Below are 24089 nucleotides of genomic sequence, written 5' to 3' on the forward strand. Positions count from 1 at the left end.
GCCCCTAAGGAAGAGAGAGTTTGTGATTTGTGTAATCTCCATGTGCAAGATTTAAATCACATAATTGTTGCATGCCCTTCCTTGCACTTTTTATGCAACATCACTTTTTAAGAACAGCAGTTTTTAAAATACAACGTACAATCAGCGCACTAGGCTCGCCAATTATTGTTCTCTCCTCATAATGAAATGGTCTGTGCCAAAATGTTTAACTTTTTTCCTGTGTTTTTTTATTTGAAATCGTTAATGTATCTGGTGTTGCGTCTTTAAAATTATGTGTGTTGGAATTTACGGTTGCACTTTGTACTTTTTATATTGTTCTTATGTGGACCTCCATCGGAGTTCTGAATCATAAAATAAATAATTGCAATTAAAAATGTACTTGAGCAGAGGTTAAACTCTTAGGTAGAATAGTGAGAGCCCTTTATTTCCTTCCCATGAGTTTACATTCCAGGTTGCAGCCTGAGTAAAAACAGCAATAAACTTGAAATTAAAACAAAAGCCAGAGACCCTTGAAAATGGTAGTGGTTATTGCTCTGCAGATACCCTTGCAGTTAACCCCTCGCACCCCTGAGAACTCTTAACTCGGTGTGTCTTTTTTTAAATTAAATGTAAGTATGGGTTGCCCACAAAAGCAGGAATCGGGCTGCTGTTTTTCAGGGGGGCACTCAATGTCATTTACTTGCCTCGAGGGGACATAAAGTGCGTAGATGCTGGTGTGCGCTCGCGGCCCCTGTGATTCGAGTGATGCCTGTCGCGCGGCGGTGCGAGCCTCAGCACCGAGGCTCTGAGAGTGAGCCCTGGCGCGCGCATAACCTGAGATAAATGAAGAGGCAAGGGGGCAGGGGGCGGGGCAGCGCACTATTATTGGTGCGGGGCGGGGAGGAGGGGAGAGGGTCTGTGGGGAGACACTTCGGGGCCCAGCATGTACCCACCGAGAGCACGGGGAAGCCCAGCCTTGTCTGCGTCTGGCACTTCAAGGGGAAGGGAAAGTGGAGCAGCAGGGCTGCCGCCTGGAATGAAAGCAGCGGCTGAGCATGCTATCAATGCAACAGTTGGCCTCCCTCCCTGCCGAGGAGCAGCAGCGCGTCCTCTGCTCGCACGCGGTAAGGATTCGCTCGCCTTCTGTCTGCCGGCAGTGATTGTCTGGGTGCCTCGTGCAAGCAAAGTGCTCCGTGTTGTATTAATTTATTGAGCCGGTGCTGCGCTGGCTGCTCTCTTTGCCTCCTATTTATTTCTGCAGTCTGTGCGCGCGGTGCCTCTGTTAGCAAGGAATGATGCCACCGTCTCGTTTCCAGGTTAGGTGTACTGATCATGGGAAACTAGCTGGGTGGGAGTTAGTCATTGGCCTGTTTGATTGCAGCAGAGACCTGTTGCTGGATGTCTGCGGGACACGGTGATTTACTTTTGAGAGCTGGTCGTATCCCACGACAGGCAGCGGCTTGTCCAGGGCCAAGTATGATGCAGCATTTCTCTTGCATAGATCTCCCAGTGACAAGACAGTGCCCTGTTTAGAGCAGGGGTAGAGAGGCAGGGAGAGCAGGGCATCTGGGATGAGAGCAGGGGTAGAGAGGCAGGGAGAGCAGGGCATCTGGAATGAGAGCAGGGGTAGAGAGGCAGAGAGAGCAGGGCATCTGGTATGAAAGCAGGGGGTAGAGAGGATGGGAGAGCAGGGCATCTGGAATGAAAGCAGGGGTGGAGAGGCTGGGAGAGCAGGGCATCTGGAATGAAAGCAGGGGTGGAGAGGCTGTGAGACCAGGGCATCTGGAATGAAAGCAGGGGTGGAGAGGCTGGGAGAGCAGGGCATCTGGGATGAAAGCAGGGGTGGAGAGACTGTGCGAGCAGGGCATCTGGAAGGAGAGCAGGGTGTACAGAGGCAGAGCATCTGGAATGAGAGCAGGGGTAGAGCAGAGCATCTGGAATGAGGGCAGGGGGTAGAGAGGCTGTAAGAATAGAGCAGCAGGTTGAGAGGCTGTGAGAGCAGGGCATCTGGAATGAAAGCAGGGTAGAGAGGCTGTGATAGCAGGGCATCTGGAATGAAAGCAGGGTAGAGAGGCTGTGAGAGCAGGGCACCTGGAATGAAAGCAGGGTAGAGAGGCTGTGATAGCAGGGCACCTGGAATGAAAGCAGGGTTGGAGAGGCTGTGAGAGCAGGGCATCTGGTATGAAAGCAGGGGTGGAGAGGCTGTGAGAGCATGGCATCTGGAATGAGAGCAGGGGTGGAGAGGCCGAGCATATGAAATGAGAGCAGGGGTAGGGAGGCTGTGAGAGCAGGGGGTAGAGAGGGTGTGAGAGGAGGGCATCTAGAATGAAAGCAGGGGTAGAAAGGCAGAACACCTGGAATGGGAGCAGGGGGTAGAGAGGCTGTGAGAGGAGGGCATCTAGAATGAGAACAGCGGATAGAGAGGCTGTGAGAGCAGGACATCTGGAATGACAGCAGGGGGTAGAGAGACTGTGAGAGCAGGGGGTTGAGAGGCTGTGAGAGGAGGGTATCTAGAATGAGAGCAGCCGGTAGAATGACTGAGAGCCAGTTGGGCAACTAGAGCCAAATTTCGGATGGGAAGGGGCAGGGGCTGAAAAAGATTTCGGGGGTGGGACTAATTCTTCCAGCCATAGGCAGAGTGGCTCTAAGAAGGGGTGAAAACACAACAGAAGCCTCATTAACAAGTAAATGGTCTTTTAAAGACCTGTGATGTACTCAGGTGCGGCTACAATTAGAGGGTCGCCAGCCCGCGAAGCTGTCTCAGCTGGGCTGACACACACGACAGGGGGGGGGGCTGAGAGCAAAGCATTTGGAATGACAGCAGGGGATAGAGAGAGACTGTGAAAGCAGAGCATCTGGTATGAGAGCAGGGGGCTGAAAGGCTGTGAGAGCAGGGCATCTGGAATGAGAGCGGGGTAGAGAAGCTATGAGAGCAGGGCATCTGGAATGAGAGCAGGGGTAGAGAGACAGGGCAGGGCATCTGGAATGAGAGCAGGGGTAGAGAGGCTATGAGAGCAGGGGGTGGAGATGCCGTGAGAGCAGGGGGTAGAGAGGCTATGAGAGCAGGGCATCTGGATTGAGAGCAGGGGTAGAGAGGCTATGAGAGCAGGGCATCTGGAATGAGAGCAGGGGCAGAGAGACAGGGCAGGGCATCTGGAATGAGAGCAGGGGTAGAGAGACAGGGCAGGGCATCTGGAATGAGAGCAGGGGTAGAGAGGCTATGAGAGCAGGGGGTGGAGATGCCGTGAGAGCAGGGGGTAGAGAGGCTATGAGAGCAGGGCATCTGGATTGAGAGCAGGGGTAGAGAGGCTATGAGAGCAGGGCATCTGGAATGAGAGCAGGGGCAGAGAGACAAGGCAGGGCATCTGGAATGAGAGCAGGGGTAGAGAGGCTATGAGAGCAGGGGGTGGAGAGGCCGTGAGAGCAGGGGGTAGAGAGGCTATGAGAGCAGGGCATCTGGATTGAGAGCAGGGGTAGAGAGGCTATGAGAGCAGGGCATCTGGAATGAGAGCAGGGGCAGAGAGACAGGGCAGGGCATCTGGAATGAGAGCAGGGGTAGAGAGGTTATGAGAGCAGGGGTGGAGAGGCTGTGAGAGCAGGGAGTAGAGAGGCTATGAGAGCAGGGCATCTGGATTGAGAACATGGGTAGAGAGGCTATGAGAGCAGGGCATCTGGAATGAAAGCAGGGGTCGAGAGACAGGGTTTGGCATCTGGAATTAGAGCAGGGGGTAGAGAGGCTGGGAGAGCTAGGGCATCTGTGAGACCAGGGGGTAGAGAGGCTGGGAGAGTAGAGCCTCTGTAATGAGAGCAACAGGTAGAGTGGCTGTGAGAGCAGGGCATCTGGAATGAGAGCAGGGGTAGAGAGGCTGTCAGAGCAGGGGGTAGAGAGATGGGATAGAGAGGCTGTGAGAGACGGGGTAGAGATGATGTGAGAGCAGGGGTAGAGGGGTTGTGAGAGCAGGGAGTAGAGAGGCTGTTAGAGACGGGGTAGAGAGGGACTGTGAGAGCAGGGGTAGAGATGGACTGTGAGAGCAAGGGCTAGAGAGGCTGTGAGAGGCGGGGTAGAGAGGGACTGTGAGAGACTGGGAAGAAAGGGACTGTGAGAGTAGGGATAGAGAGGCTGTGAGAGCAGGGCATCGGAATGGCTTTGAGGGAGACTGGGTGCAGTGATGGCACCATGGTATGGGAGGCAGGCGCCACCTGTGTTGGTGCTGGGGAACCTCTGCTGGCACTAGTGTGTAGGCAGCGGTGTAGCTAGGTCAGTAAAAGTGGGAGAGGGGTAGGGGTGGGGGAGTGAGCTTCATATTTGCCGTCAATCACGATGGCATATCATGTTAATAAGGGCTCAGGTCGGAGTACCACGTGGGTGGACGGCATCCCCCCACTTATTTTACTGGGAGCTCGATAGCTGGAGCAAATATAATATAGCCACACATTCACTCTTTGGCCTCTCCGGGGCGAGATTGGAGCTCATTCAGAACGCTGCTCACGCGCTGGCTTCTCTGATGAAATCGCATCTAAGGGGTGAGCGAGGGGAGGCAATGAGTTTGATGGTGCAGGCCACCTTTTGTGACGTCACTTCCTGTTGTGACGTCAGCGACCCCCACTTCTTTTTTTAGGACTTGTGCCCTGATGTTAATCATTATATGATAAGCAGCACATGAGTGGGTTTAGGAGCCATTGGAAGGGGAAAGGAGTGGGAATTGTGAGGGTACAAAATACAGTATTTTGTAAAATAACCAAGTTTTAAGAATTTCTTAAGAGACGAGTGTATGTGTGTGTTTTTGTCCGAGTGAGTATTTAAAAACCCCAGGTGAAATCTGACAGACACCTTCCATACACGACTGAAATCCCCAGTACCCAACTATTTATTAAATAAGACATTTATTTGGGGGGTGTAACACCCCCGACCCCCAAACTACGCCCCTAGGTGTGAGACTGGGGTGCATTGAATGACTGGAGGACTTCTTGGCTGACAGCAGAGTGCGGGGGGAGGCAGGGGGTGGACGGCATGAGTCATGACGCAGGGACTGACCGGAGGTGGTCTTTGCTTTCAGAAGAGTGTGTGTGAGGCAGGGGGCCCGAGTATGGGACAGAGTGGAATTGGCGATCGCTTTAAATGATTCCATGGCATTTTTGCTGACGAGGGCTATAAAGACACTTGGGGTTGCATCTGGCGTGGCACTTTTTTTTGGGCAGATTTATATAGCGCAAACTCGACCCGAAGGTATTGGAGCACTTTACATGAGCACCGGTTACGGTACACAAGGACACATTATTTTTTTTGGTAGGCACAGGGAGATTATGTGATTTGCCCAGAATCACAGGATGTGGACGCGGGTCGAACCTTGATTTCCCCGCTCCAAAGTCCGCAATCTAGCCATCAGACCACACCCTTTCCCCTCCACTGGGAAGGGATGGTAGGACGCTTGTCCTCGCGGCAGGCTGTGCTGGATGAAGGAAGGCACCAAGCACGGAGAGAGACTGAGTGTGTTGAATGAATGATAGACGGAAGGGCTCCCGTGCTGGCAGCGGTGTGCGCTGAGCCAAGGGGCGCTTCTTATAGCGCAGAGAGAGTGCTGTGTTTTCAGTTTCTCGCGGGTGTCCTGTGCTGGCGAGGGCTTTGGATGGAGAGCAGGGACCCAGGCAGAAACGAAGGGATACTGACAGACGGAAGCATAGTGCGGCTAATGGACTCCGCATGCCTGCTGTACTAGGGTATCTTCAATAACAGCAGGGGGACGGGATGTATCCTGACAGCACTGTGTTAAAGGCCCGTGTGTCAAGGAGAGGTTTGAGGAGCAGAGGCAGCATGCATACCCTTGAGGGTAGGGTGACCAGGCGCCCCGGATTTGCCCGGACAATCCCGGTTTTTCACCTACTGTCCCGGCAGATTTCAGGAAATGTAGCGCCTGTCCCGGTTTTTGAAGAGGGGCGACTGAAAAGTGTGGGAGGTGCTTTTTTATGTTTTACAAAGCAGGGATAGTTAGGAGTTGTTTTCTGAAAGCAATTTAACTAACAGGCAACCTTCTGGGTTTAAACATTGCATTTTATGTATGTTCTAACTGCCTGTTCTGTAATTCTCTGCTGAGGAGCGCTGTCATTCTGTACGCTCGTTTGAAGTACAGCTGCAGTCCTTCTTCTATATTCAATAAATGTCAAGGTTTTTGGCTTCAAAATTCTGACCCACCTTGAGGGTCAAAGTTTGAAGTGAGCCCGTAGGTTAACGGACAGATGTACATTGGAGTTTAGGAGCGCAGGGGGCGCCAGGCTCCGTTGCCACGTGCCCCAGGTGCGGTTCTTTGCGCGGGAAGCCCCCCCCCCGGCAGCGCGCTCGTGGGACGCACGTGGCAGCAGGGCTGCAGCCCGCAGGTCTCCTTCAGGAGAGGACGCTCCTCGGTCACCGCCTGCTCAGAATGCTGAGCCCGGCCTCTCTCTCTCCATTAGGGAGTCAGCATCTGCCCGTTCCCGGCGCGGCCCTGATGGACGTGTGCGCACAAACTTCTCAGGGAGCACTCTGCACGGCGACATCTTGGAAGCGACACGGTGGGTGAACAAGGTGGCTTCCGCGCGCCGGGTGGGATGCAGCCTGCCCTGCGAGGCACCTCATACCTGCGCCCCGGGCAGGGTGTGGTGGCTCCGCAAACTGCCTGCAATGGCGGAGTCGGGGTGTTGGGCCTCTGTATTCGATTATCCATACTCCAGTATCCCCGTAAAGCCTTGGTGTGACCTCAGAACCCTTCTCTATTTGGTGGGGGCTGGGGTGAAGGATTCTGCACGTCGGCACTCCCGACGCACGTGCTAGCTGGCTGCCAGTGGGCTGGGATGGTCGGGTGCGCGTATCTCTGCGCTCTGGACAGGGGGAATGCAGACATGTACACCTTGCACATCCGTGGGGATGCTCTATGCTTACCCCCCTGCTCCTGGAGTGGAGGACGCTGTTACCTCTTAGCCACTGACGGACGGGGTGTGGGTGTAGTGGACTGAAGTCGGGCGCGCCTACAGGAATATGAATGCGGTGGTCTCTGCACACCTGCCTCCTCTCCTCGGAGTCCCCAGCCTTCGAGGAGATAGAAGGCATGTAATGAGGTGACTGCGCACCTCGGTCCTTGACACCGTCTCTGTGTGATTGGCAGCATTTAAAAGGGGGGCGGGGAGGGGGATATTTAGCTTTCCACACTTACGCTCCTGGCTGTGTGCGATGATGGGTTTTGCACGCCGCCTCTGGGTAAGGTGGGCTCCACGCACAGGCGCGCCCATCCCTGCACACCTGCGCTTCTGGCGAAGTCCGTGTGTGACTCCAACTAGCGTTCTTTGTAAGTGCCTTAAAAAGTATGGTGACTGCGATCCTGAGTGCAATGTGGTCCGGAGTCAAACACATGGCTGAAAAGTAATGAATATTTTGGTGTTAAGCTTTCAGATAACACTGCATGAAAAACAATGAATGGAACCGTTCACTGAAAATGCACTCTCTTGCCTTATGAAACCTCGATTGGCTACCGCGATCACTGACTGCTTGTGTAACCAGAGAGCCTGCATTATGAAAGTTCATGTCACTCTGTCAATTAAAGCCTGAATGGCTCTCCGGCAGCTTTTCGATTTGCTGATTAGCCATTAGCCAATTGGCACATTTACATTTTCTACAGATGTCAGGCGCCCTGACTGGGGTTATCTTTTGTAATGCTGTCCCCGGCTTCACGGCACAGGACGCGCCATCCAGTTTCCTTTCAGTCCAGGCATCTCAGGGCTGTTTTTTTTTCTTTCGCATACAGCATGGTAACTGTTTCTGTTTAAATAAAAAAAAAAACATATGGGCACTTTCCTCTGCGCACCTGCCTGTTAGCTCGCGCTGGGGGGTAAGCTCAGCCTGCGTTACAACGGACTTATTTACAAGCCTCTTGAGCCACTTTTGCGTCATTTTTTTTAAAGTGACGTATGGGTGGCGCAAGGGGCTTGTAAATAAGTCCCCAAGGGGCAGATTTACAAGCCCCTTGCGCCACTTTTGAGTCACTTTTAAAATGGAAAAAGTGACGCAAAAGTGGCGCAAGGGGCTTTTAAATAAGCACAAGTGTTTCGAGTTTTCTTTGTAGATTTGGCGCGGTCTGTGGTCACAGACAGACATGCTGTTTTAATCAGAGGCAACTAGTTCTGCCGGCGGCTGAGGACGCGTCTCTCACGTCTCCCGATTCCGGGGTCACCGGCTCCTTGAGCCCGTCCGTCCTCCGCATAGGACAAGGCGTCGCCCAGGTCAGCGGAAGTGGACCTGAAAGCGGCAGCTGGGTGACCGGAAACAGTGGACCGTGATGTGACGGTGGCGTTGTAGGACGAGAGCGTGCTGTGCTCAGAGTAGTGTTGTTGTTGGTGGGATGTTTCTGATTGAAAGGGCAGATGTATATAGCTTCGTGGGTTAAGGTGCCACAGGGGAGATTTGTGCGCGTACTCTACAGGTCGTCTCTGGTTTTATTCGCAACAACTCTGACTCCTGATTATTTTGACATCTGTACGTGATGCCACATAGTTGGGATTTGGAAATGCCATCTGTGTTTTTTTAGACTGTGTGTACACTCCGAGGTTAGAGAACAATACACATTGGGGCACATGCATCAACCTATTTAGGAAGTGCAAACGGTGCGAATCGGTAAATTCGGCCGTTTGCACTTCCTAAATATGTTTTTGGGATGCATCAAGCATTTTTGAGTAATTCGGTATTTTTACCGAATTCCAAAAATGCGATTGCTTTTAAGGAATTGCAAATTTGCGATTCCTTAAAAGCAATGCATCATTAAAAAAAAATTGCGATTATTCAAATTGGAAGTGCAAATTACCACGAGGTTCAACCTCGTGGTAATTTGCGAAATTGTTTAAAAATGCTTGAAAATGCATTTTTTAAACTGTCCAGTTACAGACACACATGTCCTTAGGACATGTGTGTGTGAAACATGCACTTTCAATTGCATTTCAGGGGTGCAGGGGGGGGTCCTTTGGACCCCCCCCTGCACCCATGAAATTTTCTAAGTGCCACTCGCAATTTGCTACTGCCTTCCAATTGACTACATTGATTCCTATGGGCCTCTAGGCCCATAGGAATCAATGTAATGCCATTCCTTAATTGCACTTCGCAATTAAGGAATCGCAATTTCCGAAAATTAAGAAATCCTAAAAACTTTTAGGATTTCTTGATGCATAGCATTTTGCATTTCCTAAATAGCGATTCCTTAATTTTCGCTATTTAAGAAATGCAAAATCCTAGATTGATGCATGTGGGGGATTGTGCAGTTGTTTGCAATGGTGGAAATGACAAACTGCGGCGTGGAGCGGCGATTAAAGGGGATGAGTTCCACGGCAGTCTACTTGTGCACACTTTTTACATACTTCGCCACCAGCGAAAAGGGCAACGCGGATATCGTGGTAGGGTAGCTTACTTATTTGGTCACTGGCTGTTCATTCACTGATCCCAGACAGCTCACCTAAATATCAGAGAACTAGTGGTTTAGCGCCAGGACACTTTTGGGTAATTGTCGCGCTTTCTAAATAATGATAACATAACATAACTGAGGGCCCCGTTTGATGTTAGTCGAGGAGGTTGAAGCGCCTGCTGCACCCACCTACAAGTTTCATTGTATAATATGTGTAAGGCAGCTCTGGTGCCTCCAGCTGAGCACAGGTGATAAGTGTAGGTTACAGATTGTTTTAGCGATGATAGCACAGGAGGCTTACAAACACTTGCCAAATGCGAAACAAAGTTCTTCGTGCTGTATAGATTAATTCCTTTTAAGTGTCATCAGTAACTTGATCCTGAGCAATTTTCACGGACATACTCCGCCAATCTCCTTCTTCACTTTCTATTTTAATAAAAAAAACGTGCGCGTCTCCGACTGCGGCTGCCAATGTTGTCCTCGTCTATCAGTCAAACGCATTTCAACTTACAATGGTTTACCTTTGGTCCTATGGCATCCTCGTAGCACTCACTATTCCGACCAACTGCATCGTTGCCATTTTGCACTCCGGTTCGTTTATAAAGGACCATACTCTTATATCATTGGTCAATCCATAAGGGATACTTCTGCAAAGCTCCACATTGCAAAGTCCTACCATCTTGGAGTATAGAGCCATCTCTGATTCAACAAACTAACATACCTCGCAACATTTCTCGATCTCCAGTATGAGGTAGCCTAACATTTGCATTGTTCTTTCACATATTAAAGATTGTATATCCATCCCATTTAAGTCTATACTAGTCCCACTTAGCAAGGCCATGCCATGTCACAGTATGTTCACCCTTCTATTGCATGTACTACAACATGGAGTACTCCTTATTAAACCTTCGTAATGAAGTGGCACTATATTGGAATATGTTAATACCAACCTATGGTATATGTTAAAAATAGTTTATTAGTACTCAAAGAATAAATCAACATGCCACCCTCACAAAGCAAACTTCCATGATTAAATTACATGTAATTTCATAATACAAATATATCCTAGAATGGTTCGTGTTCATTTTAAAACAGAGGCTTCACCTAATTAAATGCAACAATATTACCATGTTGACTACTATAAACAAATTTATTTCACAGGATGTAATACTCAACACAGCACAACCTACTTGTAGTCAGCTGAGACACTTCATTCTGGAAAAATGGTACACTGGAGAATACCAGTACTCAAATAGTCCAATGCGAACCCACTTTTGAAAACAGACACCATCCTAAAGTGTAGGCCATCATATAGGATTGTTTATATCTAATAGAGTGAGCAATGTCATTTGATTAATATCATGATCTTGTCCAGAGAGTAGGAACAAACTTTACACACCCTCATGTACTCAAACTTCCTACTGCACATACCCCAGAACACTGAAGCATATGTGTTCCCAAAACAAAAAAATTCAACATGTATATCACCAACTATTGGTCATCGTGAGATTGATCTTTCAGCAATGTTACTGATATCAAAACACTCTGTTATTCCATTATCTCACTAACATCACACCCATCTATTCTCACACTCTGGCTAGTGAACCTGTTTATGGAAAACTCAAACCCCATTTATCCTATAGAAAGTAATGTAACTCGTTTTCTATATTTAGACCTTTTTCTGGGGTTCTCAATCTTCTAATCCATTCAGTTTGTCGTAGAGTTAGTTCAAGGTCTCTACCCCTCGGACTTGAATCCACTTTTTAGTCCATGAAATGTAAAGTCCTAACTATCGGGATGACACTCCCTAATATCTTGAACCAATGGATAGTGCATGTCCTTATTTCTTATAGTCCTATAGTGTTCTTGAAACCGGCTTTTCAGGGCTTTTTTGGTGCAACCAACTTCCTCATTGAGCAGTTACAAACAATAGCATAAAAAACAAAAATACTATTTCAAATTAAGAAGTGATCAATGTGACAGAACCTGTCCGAGATTTACTTGAAACCCTTCATCTTGTTAATACCAAACTTACACCTGTTACATTCAAAACATACATAGAAACCCTTAATTAGATCAGGTAACCATTTTCCTATTTTTTTTTTTAGATAACAGATAATTACTTGTAACTCTGTCTCTGATAGTTGGTCCTCTCTTATATGTTACCAAAGGTTTCTCAAAACCCACCTCCCCCTGACCAGGTATCCTGGATTGCAACGACCAATGGTTCAATTGTATTTTATAAATATCATTGTGATCTATGTTATACATAGTCACCAATCCCAGTCTCTTCTTAGTAGTATTTGCAGGTTGCCGAATAAGGGCCCGATTAGGATGGCGGACAGACCAGCGTCTGTCTGCCACCCCCGAGGTGGAGGGACCGTCCGCAGGGGCTGCGGCGTTCCCTCCCTCAGAATTAGGATGTGATCGCCACCCTGGCGGTCACATCCCCTATATTTAACATTGCGGCGGATGCTGCTTCAAAGCAGCACCTGCCGCAAGGTTAAATGTGCATGTTTTCCTTTGCATGCACAAAGTGGCAGGCACCGCGTGGTGCCTGCCGCTTCGTGCATGCATGTGCACATGTGCATGAATACAGAAGTTTAATTTCTATACGGATCTAAAAGTAGTCTGTTGGGAAAGTACCATTACTGCCTTGTTTATTGTTTATTTAGGCTTAACATAGAGGCCATGTGTACAGTACACAAACATTAATAAAGTGAAAACACAACACAAGGAAATCCCACACTACTTTAGAAAAATAAAGTAAATTGTAATAAAGAAAATGACACCAAAACAAATCAATTCCAATCAGTTGAACCAGAGATATGAATTTGTAAAGTTTTTGTGAAATATAAACTGAAAGATCAAAGCACCAACTGCAGGTATCAGGTCCTGTGAGACCGGGTCAAAGTCATAAGTTAAGCCCAACCACAATGGAGCGCGTATTAGATACAAAGGGTTTATTGGGCTAAGTCTCAGCTTCCCTTCGAACTAAGAAAAATACTTGAGGAAAGGTTTTGAGAAGGTAGAGTCTCAGTGGGGCAAGTCAGCAGGCTGTATCTGAGGATGTGTCGTTGATGATGGGGAACCACAGGACAACATCTGGGTGAAGCTGTGGATGATGGTGGGAAATGCTCCAAGCGGTAGAAACTGGATTTTCAGTCTGAGGGGGTCATCGTCATTGATGGGGCGTTGGTCACGGTTGAGCTTCTACCTTTGGACTTAAAAGTTTTAATGGAGTTTGGATTCATCCAGCGGAACAAGGCTGCAGGCTGTGGCCAAAGAGGGCTTCACGTGGTGGATACCCCTGCTGGGAAGTCCCACTGATGAGAGAATTTTCTGCTGCACAGAAGGGCGTAGGGGAGTTGTCGTGAAGTCAGGCTGCACCTTGGGAAGATCTTTTGGTAGGTAGGACCAAGTCTTCTGTCGGATCAAAAAGGAAGTTCTTCTTGAAAACTGTTCTAAGTCCCAGCTTTTAGGGATAGGCAGAAGCACTACCACCTACACAATTACCAAGGGTCCAGGTTCTAGGTCCACCACTTGGGGCATTAGGACTCACTCCAGCAGAGGTCTGCAGCATGGTTCAAGGTCTCTGGTGCTTTTTGTGGCCCTTTAGCTCACACAGGAGGCCAGGTAGCTAGAACTTGGAGTCACTCTGGTGGCCCAGGGTTTAAGGAGCATGTTCAGGCCTTCTCTCTCAGGCAGCAGGGCATTCTTTCCTGCGACAGGACAGTCCTTCCAGCCGCAGGGCTGTTGAGCAATCCTTCTTCGGAGTCTTCCACCGGTCCAGAAGTGATCTGAAGTGTGGTTCTGGGGAATCCAATATGTGTACCTGGTGCCAGTCTTTGTGAATGGGTGGGGGGCACCGTATCCTACCCCTCCTCTGGTTCTAGAAAATTCTTCCCTTCCTCTTCCAAGTCTCCAAAGTGTCTGGCCTGACAAAAAAAATCTGATGTCAGGTTCCTTTGTGTGTGCTGGTGACAAGCCCTTTGAAGTGTAAGTGGTGCTGGGTGAAGCTCTGCCCCAAGCCTTCCTGGCAGCTTAACCCATCTTCCCTATACCTATCTCCCTTTGTGTCACTTTCTGGGAGGAATACATAAACCCCAATAGCAGAGCTATTACAGTTCACAGCGATTCACAGTAAGTCAGTCACAAAACTTTATTTGGCTAAATTTGGCCATATAAGTAGAGATGTAAAAAACATTTCATACATAAATAGAGCAGCATTACAAGGTTCAGGACATATTTGAGGGGTAATAAAGTTATTTTCAAGAAAAATACTGCATTGGGTGCATACCAATAATAAAATACATAAAACATATAAAAAAGAGCTGGTAGGTGTCAGACTGAAAACACAAAAATGTAAGAGTTAAAAAATGAGATCAGCTCCTAACAGACGAATAGGATAAGGGTGAGGTAATTGTAATTATATATCCCTTACTATCCCTGACAAGGCATCAGAACATTTTTTCGTCGAGTAGCAAGCTAAGCTGGAACCCAAAAAGTTATCTTACGCCATATTTGTTTATAACCCCTAGTGAAAGGCGGACAACATTTTCCACTACCATGCACATTTTCTTATTCTCCAACCTTTCAATCAATCAATCACAGACATTTATAGAGCGCACTACTTACCCGGAGGGTCTCAAGGCGCTTGGGGGGGCGGGGTGTGCTGCTACTGCTCGAATAGCCAGGTCTTGAACTTCTTCCTGAAGGAGAGGTGGTCTTGGGTCAGGCGCAGGTCGGTCGGGAGGGAGTTCCAGGTCTTGGCGGCCAGGTAGGAGAAGGACCTTCCTCCTGTTGTCGTCCTTTGCAATCCTTGAAAAGCCTTATGGGAGTGCATATTAAAGGAGCGAAAAATAGGGCATAGAAATCACTTCCTAGCATGAGCATATCGAGTGCAAAATAAAATAAAGTGCAATGTGCTTTGAGTGGCAGTATTATGACAGGGGCATCTAGAAAGTAGTTCGTCCCAGACTATATTCCTTGGAAAAGTGACGATCAGATGCAGTAGACTAAATCGTAGTCTTGTTAAATAAAACCTACGGCTCCTATTCGGAAACCAGGAGATATAAGGCTCACACTCCTATGTCAAATTAATTAGGTTATAGATGTGGCTTACAAGCAAATTATCAAAAGCCGCCTGGTGGACTTTGTCTTGCATATGCCAAAAGCCTGATTTACCCTAAATATAGCCTAGTCAATGCTTGCAGGGTTTTCAACGTACTCTTGCAGGCCCACCTCTATGAATTATTTTTTATAAATCTAATCCAGGGTATAGTTAGAGCGTTATCCATAGAAAGACAAGCCCCCAGTACTTTCTTAGAGAGTTGAGCATCAGGATTCCCCCAAATCCTCAGCCATAAGAGTAGTGGTGCCAGCTTTATCTTGTCACCTACAGATGTTAAGCCCAGCTCTAATAGGCACATTAAGGCAGGGCATGATTGGGGAATGGGCAATAGCCTACGAACAAACTTATTTTCTACCTGCTGAGATGGCCCAGGACCCCTTTAGCCCCATACCCCTTTCCCATAAGTCGCCACAGAAACACATTTACTCTGATAAATATCTGACAGTTCGTTGATCGGTTTGGGGCCCAGCCTTCTCACAAATGAGAACAATGCTTCCACTGCTCTTTGAGTATGAGTGGCCTTGGGTTGATGTAGGCTCTGCCAAATTAGGGTTTGTTCTAAGGAAAGCCCCAAAGAATTAAAACACCTCACTCTATCATTTTCTGTCCCCCCCCACTTTTTAGGGCCTTAGCTCATTATGAAAGATTGGTATACGTTTGTTTTAAGATCGTGACCCCCCATAAAATTATAAAAAAAATCTAGCACCGGGTGGTGTCTCTGCGGCTGGTGGATGAGCAGATCACGGCGAAAAACCAGACTTTGTCGGATTCGGCACCTCAAGTCAAAATGGTGCCTGCCTGTCTCTGACCCCCTCTCCTGATCAGCCAGACCAGCGCCAAACATCGGGCTTCTGAAATTCGACCTCAAAGCAGCAGACAAGGAGCTAAGGACGGAGGGAGAGACAATCTGAGGATAAACCCTGCAGGAAGCCAACGCAAGTTCAGGGGAAACGCCGGGGATTGAGCCAGTGATCCGGAGCTGCCTCCGGGACCCCCCCATGGTGCCATCGTCCAAGGGCAGATCAGGCCCCCTGCATAACCATAGTATACTCCATGGACACTTGGTAATGGCAGCATCATTCATTTGAGAGCACTGAGCGCACTTTCACCCCCTGCCCCAGCATCAGATTAGGCGCAATACAACACTTGGAAGTACCCAGACAGAAGCAGAGACCGGAGCGCTGCTGGAAGAGCACCAAGTGAGGCCCTGTGACATGCCAAGGAGACACAAAGGTGAAAGGCAGCACGGGTGAAGGTCTGAGAGAGATATTCATAAACTTTGGTCACGTTGTGAATAATAAAGGAGGGAAGTTGCGCGTCATTACAGGGCAAAGCATTTCCTTGAAAACGTTGCCGTGCGCTTTTCAACTAAGAGCAGTAGAACAAGGTTTAAAATCCTAAAATGTCAACAGTTACACAAGTATCCCATACGACAACAACTGTTTTTATTAACGCTGGTGTCATCGCTGTAACTTTTTTCTGCATCTGTTCGTGTGCGCCTCGGACGCAAAAAGGAGCCGCAACAGCGGCGGAGCTGCCGGACCCGTTCATTAAAGCAGAGGTGAGCGGTGAGCCCCCCCCCTTCATCCTGACCGGAGTTGTGCGTGTGGTCCTGGCTGTGGGCGTCGCGACCGCTGTGGGCACTAAAGGAGCTGGGGCTGAGGCGGTCGCACTCTGCGAGGAGCTGGCACGGACTGGGGGCCATCGCCTGCTGTGTGCTGTGGAGTGTGGTGACCGTATTAGAGCTGCTGTGAAGGTGAAGAGGGACCGAGCAGTACTTGTGGCCCGCTGGACGTGCTGCCAGAGGATTGCTGCATGGGCTGCTATGTGACGTGGAGCAGCTGACTGAGCCTGTGGGCGCTGAAGACTGCCTCCCCCACGTCAGTGATGGATGGCTGTTTGTACGGCCTGGTGGGGAGAGGGCATCAACGCTGTTCCCCGGGGCCACATGAACATGGTGGTGAAGATGGCACACATAATAGACTACACAGGATGTGCTTGGTTGTGGGGGAGTTTTGAGCTGTTCTTTAGCTTGCATCTGGAGGCCGCCATTTTATGCCGAGGTTGTTGTGACTCTTACTCTGGGCCCACCATCTTGGTGGCCTCAACCGATTCCTGCGTGTACAACTGGCCTTCTTTCATTCGTCTGTCCAAACCTGCCAGTGTTTGCCATCAATGCTGCAGCAGTCCTGGAGAAATGTGTTATGCAAGTGCTTTTGTGTGTGCGTCTGTGCGTGTATGAGGGGGTGTGTGTGCGTGTATGAAAGACTATGTTCACATTTGTGTGTGCTCGTGCATGTCTGTGCGTGTGATGGTGTGGACATGTATTTGGGTGTTTTTGTATTCGAGCACGTGATTCTATGTGTGCTTGTGTTTGTGCAAGCAGATGTTTCTGTATTTGGGCTTATATCTGTGTGTGTGATGGTGTGTGCATGTGTTTGAGTGTCTTTGTATTAGAGCATGGGATTGTATGTGTGCTTGTGCATGTGTGAATATTTCTGTATGTGTGCTTATATGCGCCCTCTGTTCGCGTATGAGAGTGTGTGCGCACATTTGTGTGTGCTTGTGCATGTCTGTGCGTGTGATGGTGTGGACACGTATTTGGGTATTTTTGTATTCGAGCACGTGATTCTATGTGTGCTTGTGTTTGTGCAAGCAGATGTTTCTGTATGTGGGCTTATATCTAAGCATGGGCGGAAAATCCTTTCCGCTCGCGGATTTTGCGGATTTTCGGTAAATTCGCAATCCGTGAACGCTCGCGAATTTACCGAAAATCCGCAAATTCGCACGCAGCGGATTTTTTTTTCTTGGTGATACAATTTTGCGGCGTGCGGCGTAAGTTCGCAATTGCGAACATGTAGGTGCGGCGGGCAGCAACAATCTCGCACTCGCGAAATTACAAAATTTGCAATTCTGCACAAGAAATCCACTAGCAAGCAGCATAGACCTTCTGAAAATGATGATTTTTATCAGAATAACTCCTCAGGTTGACATTTGCCTGCACTTTTTTGGATTTGAGGCCTTTTGACTTTCTTTGGATCACTTTTGGATTAGAAATCAACTTTCACAAGTAAGTTTGTTTGGGGCATTACAGTTGCTGTTCTGAAGAAAAACGAGTTTTGCTAAACTGAAAGCACTCAGCAGGTGCAAAAGTTAAAATTCATCATTAGTAACCATTCCCTGTAGTGCTTCCTGACTGGGGCCCCTCCAGAGTTCAGTTGCTAGTTCCAACAATTGTATGACCCTGCTCTGACCCTCACAGCCGGATCATAGAATAGCTACAAGTAGGCCACAAAGGTCCTGGAAAAAAAATTGCACTGCAACAGAAAGCAAATTACAGATAAGGAAGCAGGTGCCAGACTGGAATTTTAAAACAGTGACACATTAATAAATCAAACCCAAATTAATTCATGTCAGTTGAAGTAGGGCAGGTGTGCTTGCTTTTTCCCCCCATAATCTACAGGGATGATGATGAACCAGAGGGTGGCATTGATGTACCAGAGGGTGGCATGGGTGAAACAGAGGGTGGCAGTGTTGAAAAAGAGGGTGCTGTGAACCTGTGATGATGAACCAGATGTAGAAACAACATAGTCGCGACCGTTGCATGCCGACAAGTAAGTTCGCAATTGCGAACTGGTACAAAATCCTCGCGAACTGGCAGAAACCCTTGCAAACACTATAAAAACAAAAAAATCCACAAATTCGCGAGAATTCGCGGATTTTGCGGATTGCGAGTTCGCAAATACGCAAATTCGCGAACGCCAAATTCGCAAAATTCGCCCATGCTTACTTATATCTGTGAGTGTGATGGTGTGTGCATGTATTTGAGTGTCTTTGTATTAGAGCATGTGATTGTATGTGTGCCTGTGTTTTTGATCGTTTCTGTATGTGTGCTTGTGTGTGTATGTGCGTGTATGAGAGTGTGAGTGCATTTGTGTGTGCTTGTGCATGTCTGTGCATGTGACGATGTTTGTGTGTGCATGTATTTGGGTGTTTTTGTACTAGAGCATGGGAGTTTATGTGTGCTTGTGTTCTTGGATATTTTCTGTCTATGTGCTTATGTGTGTGCGCCAGTGCGCACATGAGTGTTTGCTCACATTTGTTTGTGCTTGTGCATGTCTTTGCGTGTGATGGTGTGTGCACGCTGGATTTGTTATTTTCTGGCGGCCGCTGTCCTGGATATTGACTTTAACTGCCAGATGCCTGACCTTAGGATGGCCACCAGTGTCCCAGTGTACAGTGCAGTACCCTACCTGACCCCAAGATGGCTTCCATAGTGGCCCCTACACGTTATTTTACTTCCCTGGGACAACAATTGGACATTGACCAGACCTTGAACTTATCCCCTAACCTGCCTACACATCAGGACTTGGAACCTGCGGAACTTACCCCAGACTGTGGAGACCTAGCGATTTGGCTGATACCCGGTGGAGCTACCATATAGCTAAAGAGGAGATGGATTGTGAACTCCCCCCGTCCCCCCTGCCATCACCTACCCAGCCGGACCTTGGGCAGATTTTCCCCTTGTCTACGTACTATCTTCCTTCTACCCCTTTACCCTATCCCCTTACCCTTCCTTGCTCCATTCACCTTGTCCCCTATGTTCTTTTAATGCTTTTCTTGATACTTATGTAACTTTTAACTGATGTAAATTGCAACATTATTTTTCCTCTTGTAAGACGCCCTGATTCCTTCGGGTCAAGCCAGCGCTATATAATAACTCAATAATTAAGTTTGTTCCCATTTAGTACTCTTTGTCTCTTTGTCTAACTCCCTAGCTCCTAGATCCTATCCCCTCTCCGCTGAATCTCTCATCTTGCTTGCTAGTCTGCCTAGCCCCCTGTCCTTTGTGCCCTTTGACTAAGCACTCCTTCTCCCCTTGTTGGGGAAAGATCCAATATTTATACTCAGGAGTCTCAGCGAACCCGCTGAGAGAGTCCACTGCGCCAAAGGAGCCACTGACAGCTGAGGTATGGTATGGCACCCCTTGCCAAAGCACACCCTCTCCCCTTTTTGGGGAAGAACCCAGTATGTAGGCCTTGGAGTCTCAGAGACCCCTCTGAGAGAGTCCACTGCCTAAAGGGAGCCTCCCGCAACTGAGATAGGGAAGTGATACTACTTCCACTGGGATCACAGCTTACTGGACTTTGGACGTTGCTTTGACTCGTCTACTGGTTTGTGTTCCTGTCGCCCTTCCCCTCCTCTTTCCATGCGGTGTCCTTCACCCTCCCCTCCTCTTTCCCGCCTTCATTATCTGTCTACTTCCCCAGCTCCTTCCCCCTCCCCTGAATCTTTCCCCCTGCCTGCTTTTCCCCTTAAGTATTTGTGCTATTGTTTATCTCGACCTTACAAGTAACACTGTTGCCATGCTCTAATAACTGTTTAACCTTTGTAACGATGTAACCTGTAATGATGACCTGATGGTCATGTAAAGCGCTCTGATACCTCCGGTTCTAGCCAGCGCTATATAAAACCTTTAAAATAAATAAATAAAGAAATCTGGAGCCCATTAGCTGTCCTTGCCATTAGTACAGCATCATCTGCATACAACAGCACGGGCAGTGCTCTTGTCTTCATTCTAGGGAGATCCCTCCCTATGTCTGATGGGATTCCAAGTCATTGATATAGATGAGGAAGAGAAGTGCCAAGACACTCCCTTGTATCACCCCTAAGTGTGACCTGATAGTTTATGTAAGTTCCCCATCATCACCAAATCTAACTCTGTTGCTGGTGTCACAGTGCATTCTTTGTAAGAGCCCAATTAGACCTACTTTCTCCTATTGACCAAATAGAAGACACAGGAGAGGTCCATGAACAAAGGTGGATGAAACCTCTCCTTGTCTTGACATATTTCCCTATGGTCAGTTGCAGATTAAGGCACTGCTCCACAGTGCCAATCCCTGGACAGAATTCATATTGGGCATTGGACAGAGACTGATTCTCTTCCAGCCAGGCTTCGCAGCAAGAACCATACCCAGAATTTTTAAGGAGCTATCCAGGACGGATTTGGGTTGATAACAGGCTGAGGAGTTCCGATCCCACTTCTTGAATATTGGGACAACTATAGCTTCAGACCATGATGTAGTTAGCTTTCCATTAATTGAGGGTTTAAAAACGTTAGTTAAAATGAGAGCCCAAGCGCTTCATTTTCTTTGAAGAGGTCCAATGGGACGCCATCAGGCCCAGGAGCCTTCCCCACCAGGCTTTGCCTGATGGCGGCACTTACATCCATAGTTTCTGTTGTGTCACTCAAAGCCTTGTATGATCTTAAGTTGTGACTACCTTCTCGGCTTAGGGGGTTCATACCCTTTTAATTTCTAGGATTGAAAACAATTCAGAAATGCTCCACTCAAGCTTCTGCTGGTATTAATAAGTCCAGTGTCAGCTTGTCGTAATCGGTAAACAATGGTTGGTTTACCACTTTCCAAAAAGAGGCACTCTCCCTCAGCCTAGATGCCTTATTCAACTCTTCCCAGGCAGACCCCTTAGATCAGATTTTTTGGCCTCCAGAATATCTTTTTATGCCCGATGAACTTCTATTTCCTCTTTCTTGACTCTGGAATTTTTAGAGAGGACTGCTTTTGTGAGTCACTGTACACTCATGCTTAAATCAGCTCAAGGGGGTGTGGTTTTGCCGCCTTATTCCGCTTCAGGCCACTGTCAATTACCACACATGGAAGTAAAGGCAACAATAATTGACACTGTTTCCTCTAAAGAGGTCAATAATGAGAGGCATTGTGAATTATTCTTATCCAAATTGACCAAGAAAGCCCCCTTGTCCAGAGAGTCCCACTTAACTATTAACCCCTTATTCCGGGAATTTGACATCAGTAAGGTTACCTGACTCACTTCCTTGTTCCCCAGATGTAAATCCAGAGTCAGTGACAGAGGGTTATGATCACTAATTGAAGGTGCCTTAACCACGTGACTTTGTATTACATTGACCAGATCAGGTAAAATAATAATAAAAAGTCAATCTCACTTCTCACTTCCCTTAGAGGACCCCTTATAGGTGGAAAGGGGCGACATGGCCATCATAAATACTTAATTTTTGTAGAATTGCTTTCAAGGGATTTCTCTGCCTTTCCAAAAAATAACGTGATATTATTAGCAATGTGTCCGAGTTAATAAAATGTACTCCTGTTCTTTTTTCACTGTATACATGGGATATTTTCAACCAAGTGTGTCCCATGTTAAGGCATAACAATACACGTTTTTTGTCTTGATTGTACACCTTCTTGTTTAACGCTTCACATCATTGACAATTATTTTATAATGCAAGTGAAGCCTATAGTTAGTCATTTCTGTACCACGTAGAAAGTTGGAATTTCCTTTTTGTGAAATATTTGTAAAATCAAAACCTAATTTCCCACTGAATAATTCACAGAAAGATAGACCTGAAAAAAATAGGGGTTTTAAGGCTTTCTGTCAGATTCTAAAGCCATAGGAAACATCTTCAGTCTCCTGCCGAGGCAGTGCATTACAAACCAAATCCTCCAAATGACTGCATAATTTTAAATTAACATAAGGTAATGAGCCTTGTCTACTTCAAAGTACTGAAAAGATGTGGGTTTACACCCATGCTTTAAGACTGCACAATACCTAAACGCAGATTAACCGATTACTAATACAATACGAAACAGCCAGATGTTTTGCTTAGTAGCAAGAACACCAAATTAAATAATACATAGGCAAAAACCTAAGGTTTATCATCTAATTTTGGTCTGGAGACTGCGACTCACTGAGGAGGAGCTCGCTCAGATATCCTTTTGATGGGATTGGCAGTTTGTTTTTGCAACTAATTCGAGACAGATGAAACCTCTAACGGTTGAAAGCAGCACACCAGCTCAGAATCTGTTTTATGCACTGAAATGACCTCCGTTTATTTATTTGCAAGGCTTGAGAAAATACATGACAACCTAAATAGTACATTTTCGAAGAACAAACCCCTGAAAAATGGGCCATTGGACTTCGCTCTTGAAGAGCATCTATGATGTGTTTTTATTTTTTTTGTTCCATTTAGCCAGACAGCCAAGTGACAGTTCGGATTCAGAAGTTAAATGCTGACATTTTTGCAAATACATCCCTTACTTGGACATTGGTTTTCTTTTGTTATTGGGGGTTTACCATTCACAGTCATATGACCCAGGATACTGGCAGAAGCCACAACTGGTTGGGACAAGAAAAAATGCCAACTTTCTACAAATCAGACAACAAGTGGCTAGTAGGCAATAAACACCTACTAGACTCAGGTGCACACTACTTTGAAGAGAAATCTTTTATGATCTCACAAATGTCAACATATGTTCTTAAAACCTTATTCGTGCAAGTTTATTCATAAATATACAATTAGTTCTGCAGTCTTAGAAACAATGACTATACATGGTATATAAATTTCAGAAACAACATAAACAAATCATTCAAATATGAACAAATACATTTTCATTTAAAGATGTTCATGGCCCAATACATTTCGGGACTGTAATGAGGTCCCTTCATCAGGGGAAAACACTAGAAAAAAAAAAAAAGAAATCACAAGCACATAAATCCAATTTGTTTCGTATGGAAAAGGTCTCACAATAAATCGATGGTTAAAATGAACAAAAGAAAGAATATGAGAGAAAAGAGAAAGAACCGTCACCAATATCATTGACCTTTGGAATGGAATATGTGAACTCACTCAGTGATGGAGATAAACACCACTCTTGGTGGGTGAATCAAAAATATTGGAACAACCTAAAATTCAAAAGGAAAAACACTCAGCTAGGAACCATGTGTTACCAAAAGAACCAAACCTAATGACTCCAATAAAACCATACTCGCGTCTAAAGACAAAACAATATCTGAAAATTGAAGGAAAGACAAGTCTAAATAAGTCCCTCCTACATTTCACGATGTGTGCAACCTCTTAACCCCTTGTATGCTGATGACGAACCCCAGCCGTCATGCACTACGGTGCTCGTGTGCTGATGACGGCTGGGTTCAAAGGTTCAAAGGCTGGGGTTCGTCATGGCCCGCCCCTGTTCGTTTGTTTACCGCACAGCGGCGGAAACGGGCCAGCAGCGAAGGGGTTAAACAACTATAAACAAGAACACATACCGATGAACTAGGCTCTCTGGTCTCCAAATAGACTGCTATTATTTCAAAAACGCGGCTGTATGGAAGAGTCACAAGCTGCAAATGGACAAAATAATAAAATGCCGTCAGCGTTATCAACCAACCGACTCTAAACGTCTCAACTGAGGTCCCTAAGAGCCATAACCACGCTTACCTGAAACCAACATGAAAAACCCTTTCCCGTGTCCGCGTTATGAGTCAATCACGTAGTGATCTTCTCGCTGCGGTTAAAACACTTTCAACGTCATCCCGTACTCGCTAACGATTGGGCAACTGCTGACTACGTAGTCATGGAAACACTGCTATCACAAACAAGGACCGAGCCGAATACCTATTCTCTCGCGTGTCGAATAAAATGCTCAATAGTCTTCTGATATGGCTTGGTATGACTATTTGAATGAAAATTTATGCAAACAGATGTAAAGTCAAAAGAAAGTCGCGTC

At 47.1% G+C, this 24089-nt stretch overlaps 1 protein-coding gene across 1 annotated transcript in view; it reads left to right on the top strand.

Annotated features, from left to right (window-relative positions):
* The first annotated feature begins 857 nt into the window (after nt 1–857).
* CORIN (corin, serine peptidase) overlaps nt 858–24089 on the top strand; it is a 1855778-nt gene continuing 1832546 nt past the window's right edge. Inside the window, exon 1 of the mRNA XM_086962682.1 lies at nt 858–1103. Coding sequence (XP_086818808.1) covers nt 1035–1103 — 69 coding nt within the window. The 5' untranslated portion in view covers nt 858–1034. The remainder of the gene's footprint in view (nt 1104–24089) is intronic.

The sequence above is a fragment of the Lissotriton vulgaris genome, chromosome 3_1 (genome assembly GCF_964263255.1).
Source record: "Lissotriton vulgaris chromosome 3_1, aLisVul1.2, whole genome shotgun sequence".
NCBI lineage: Eukaryota > Metazoa > Chordata > Amphibia > Caudata > Salamandridae > Lissotriton > Lissotriton vulgaris.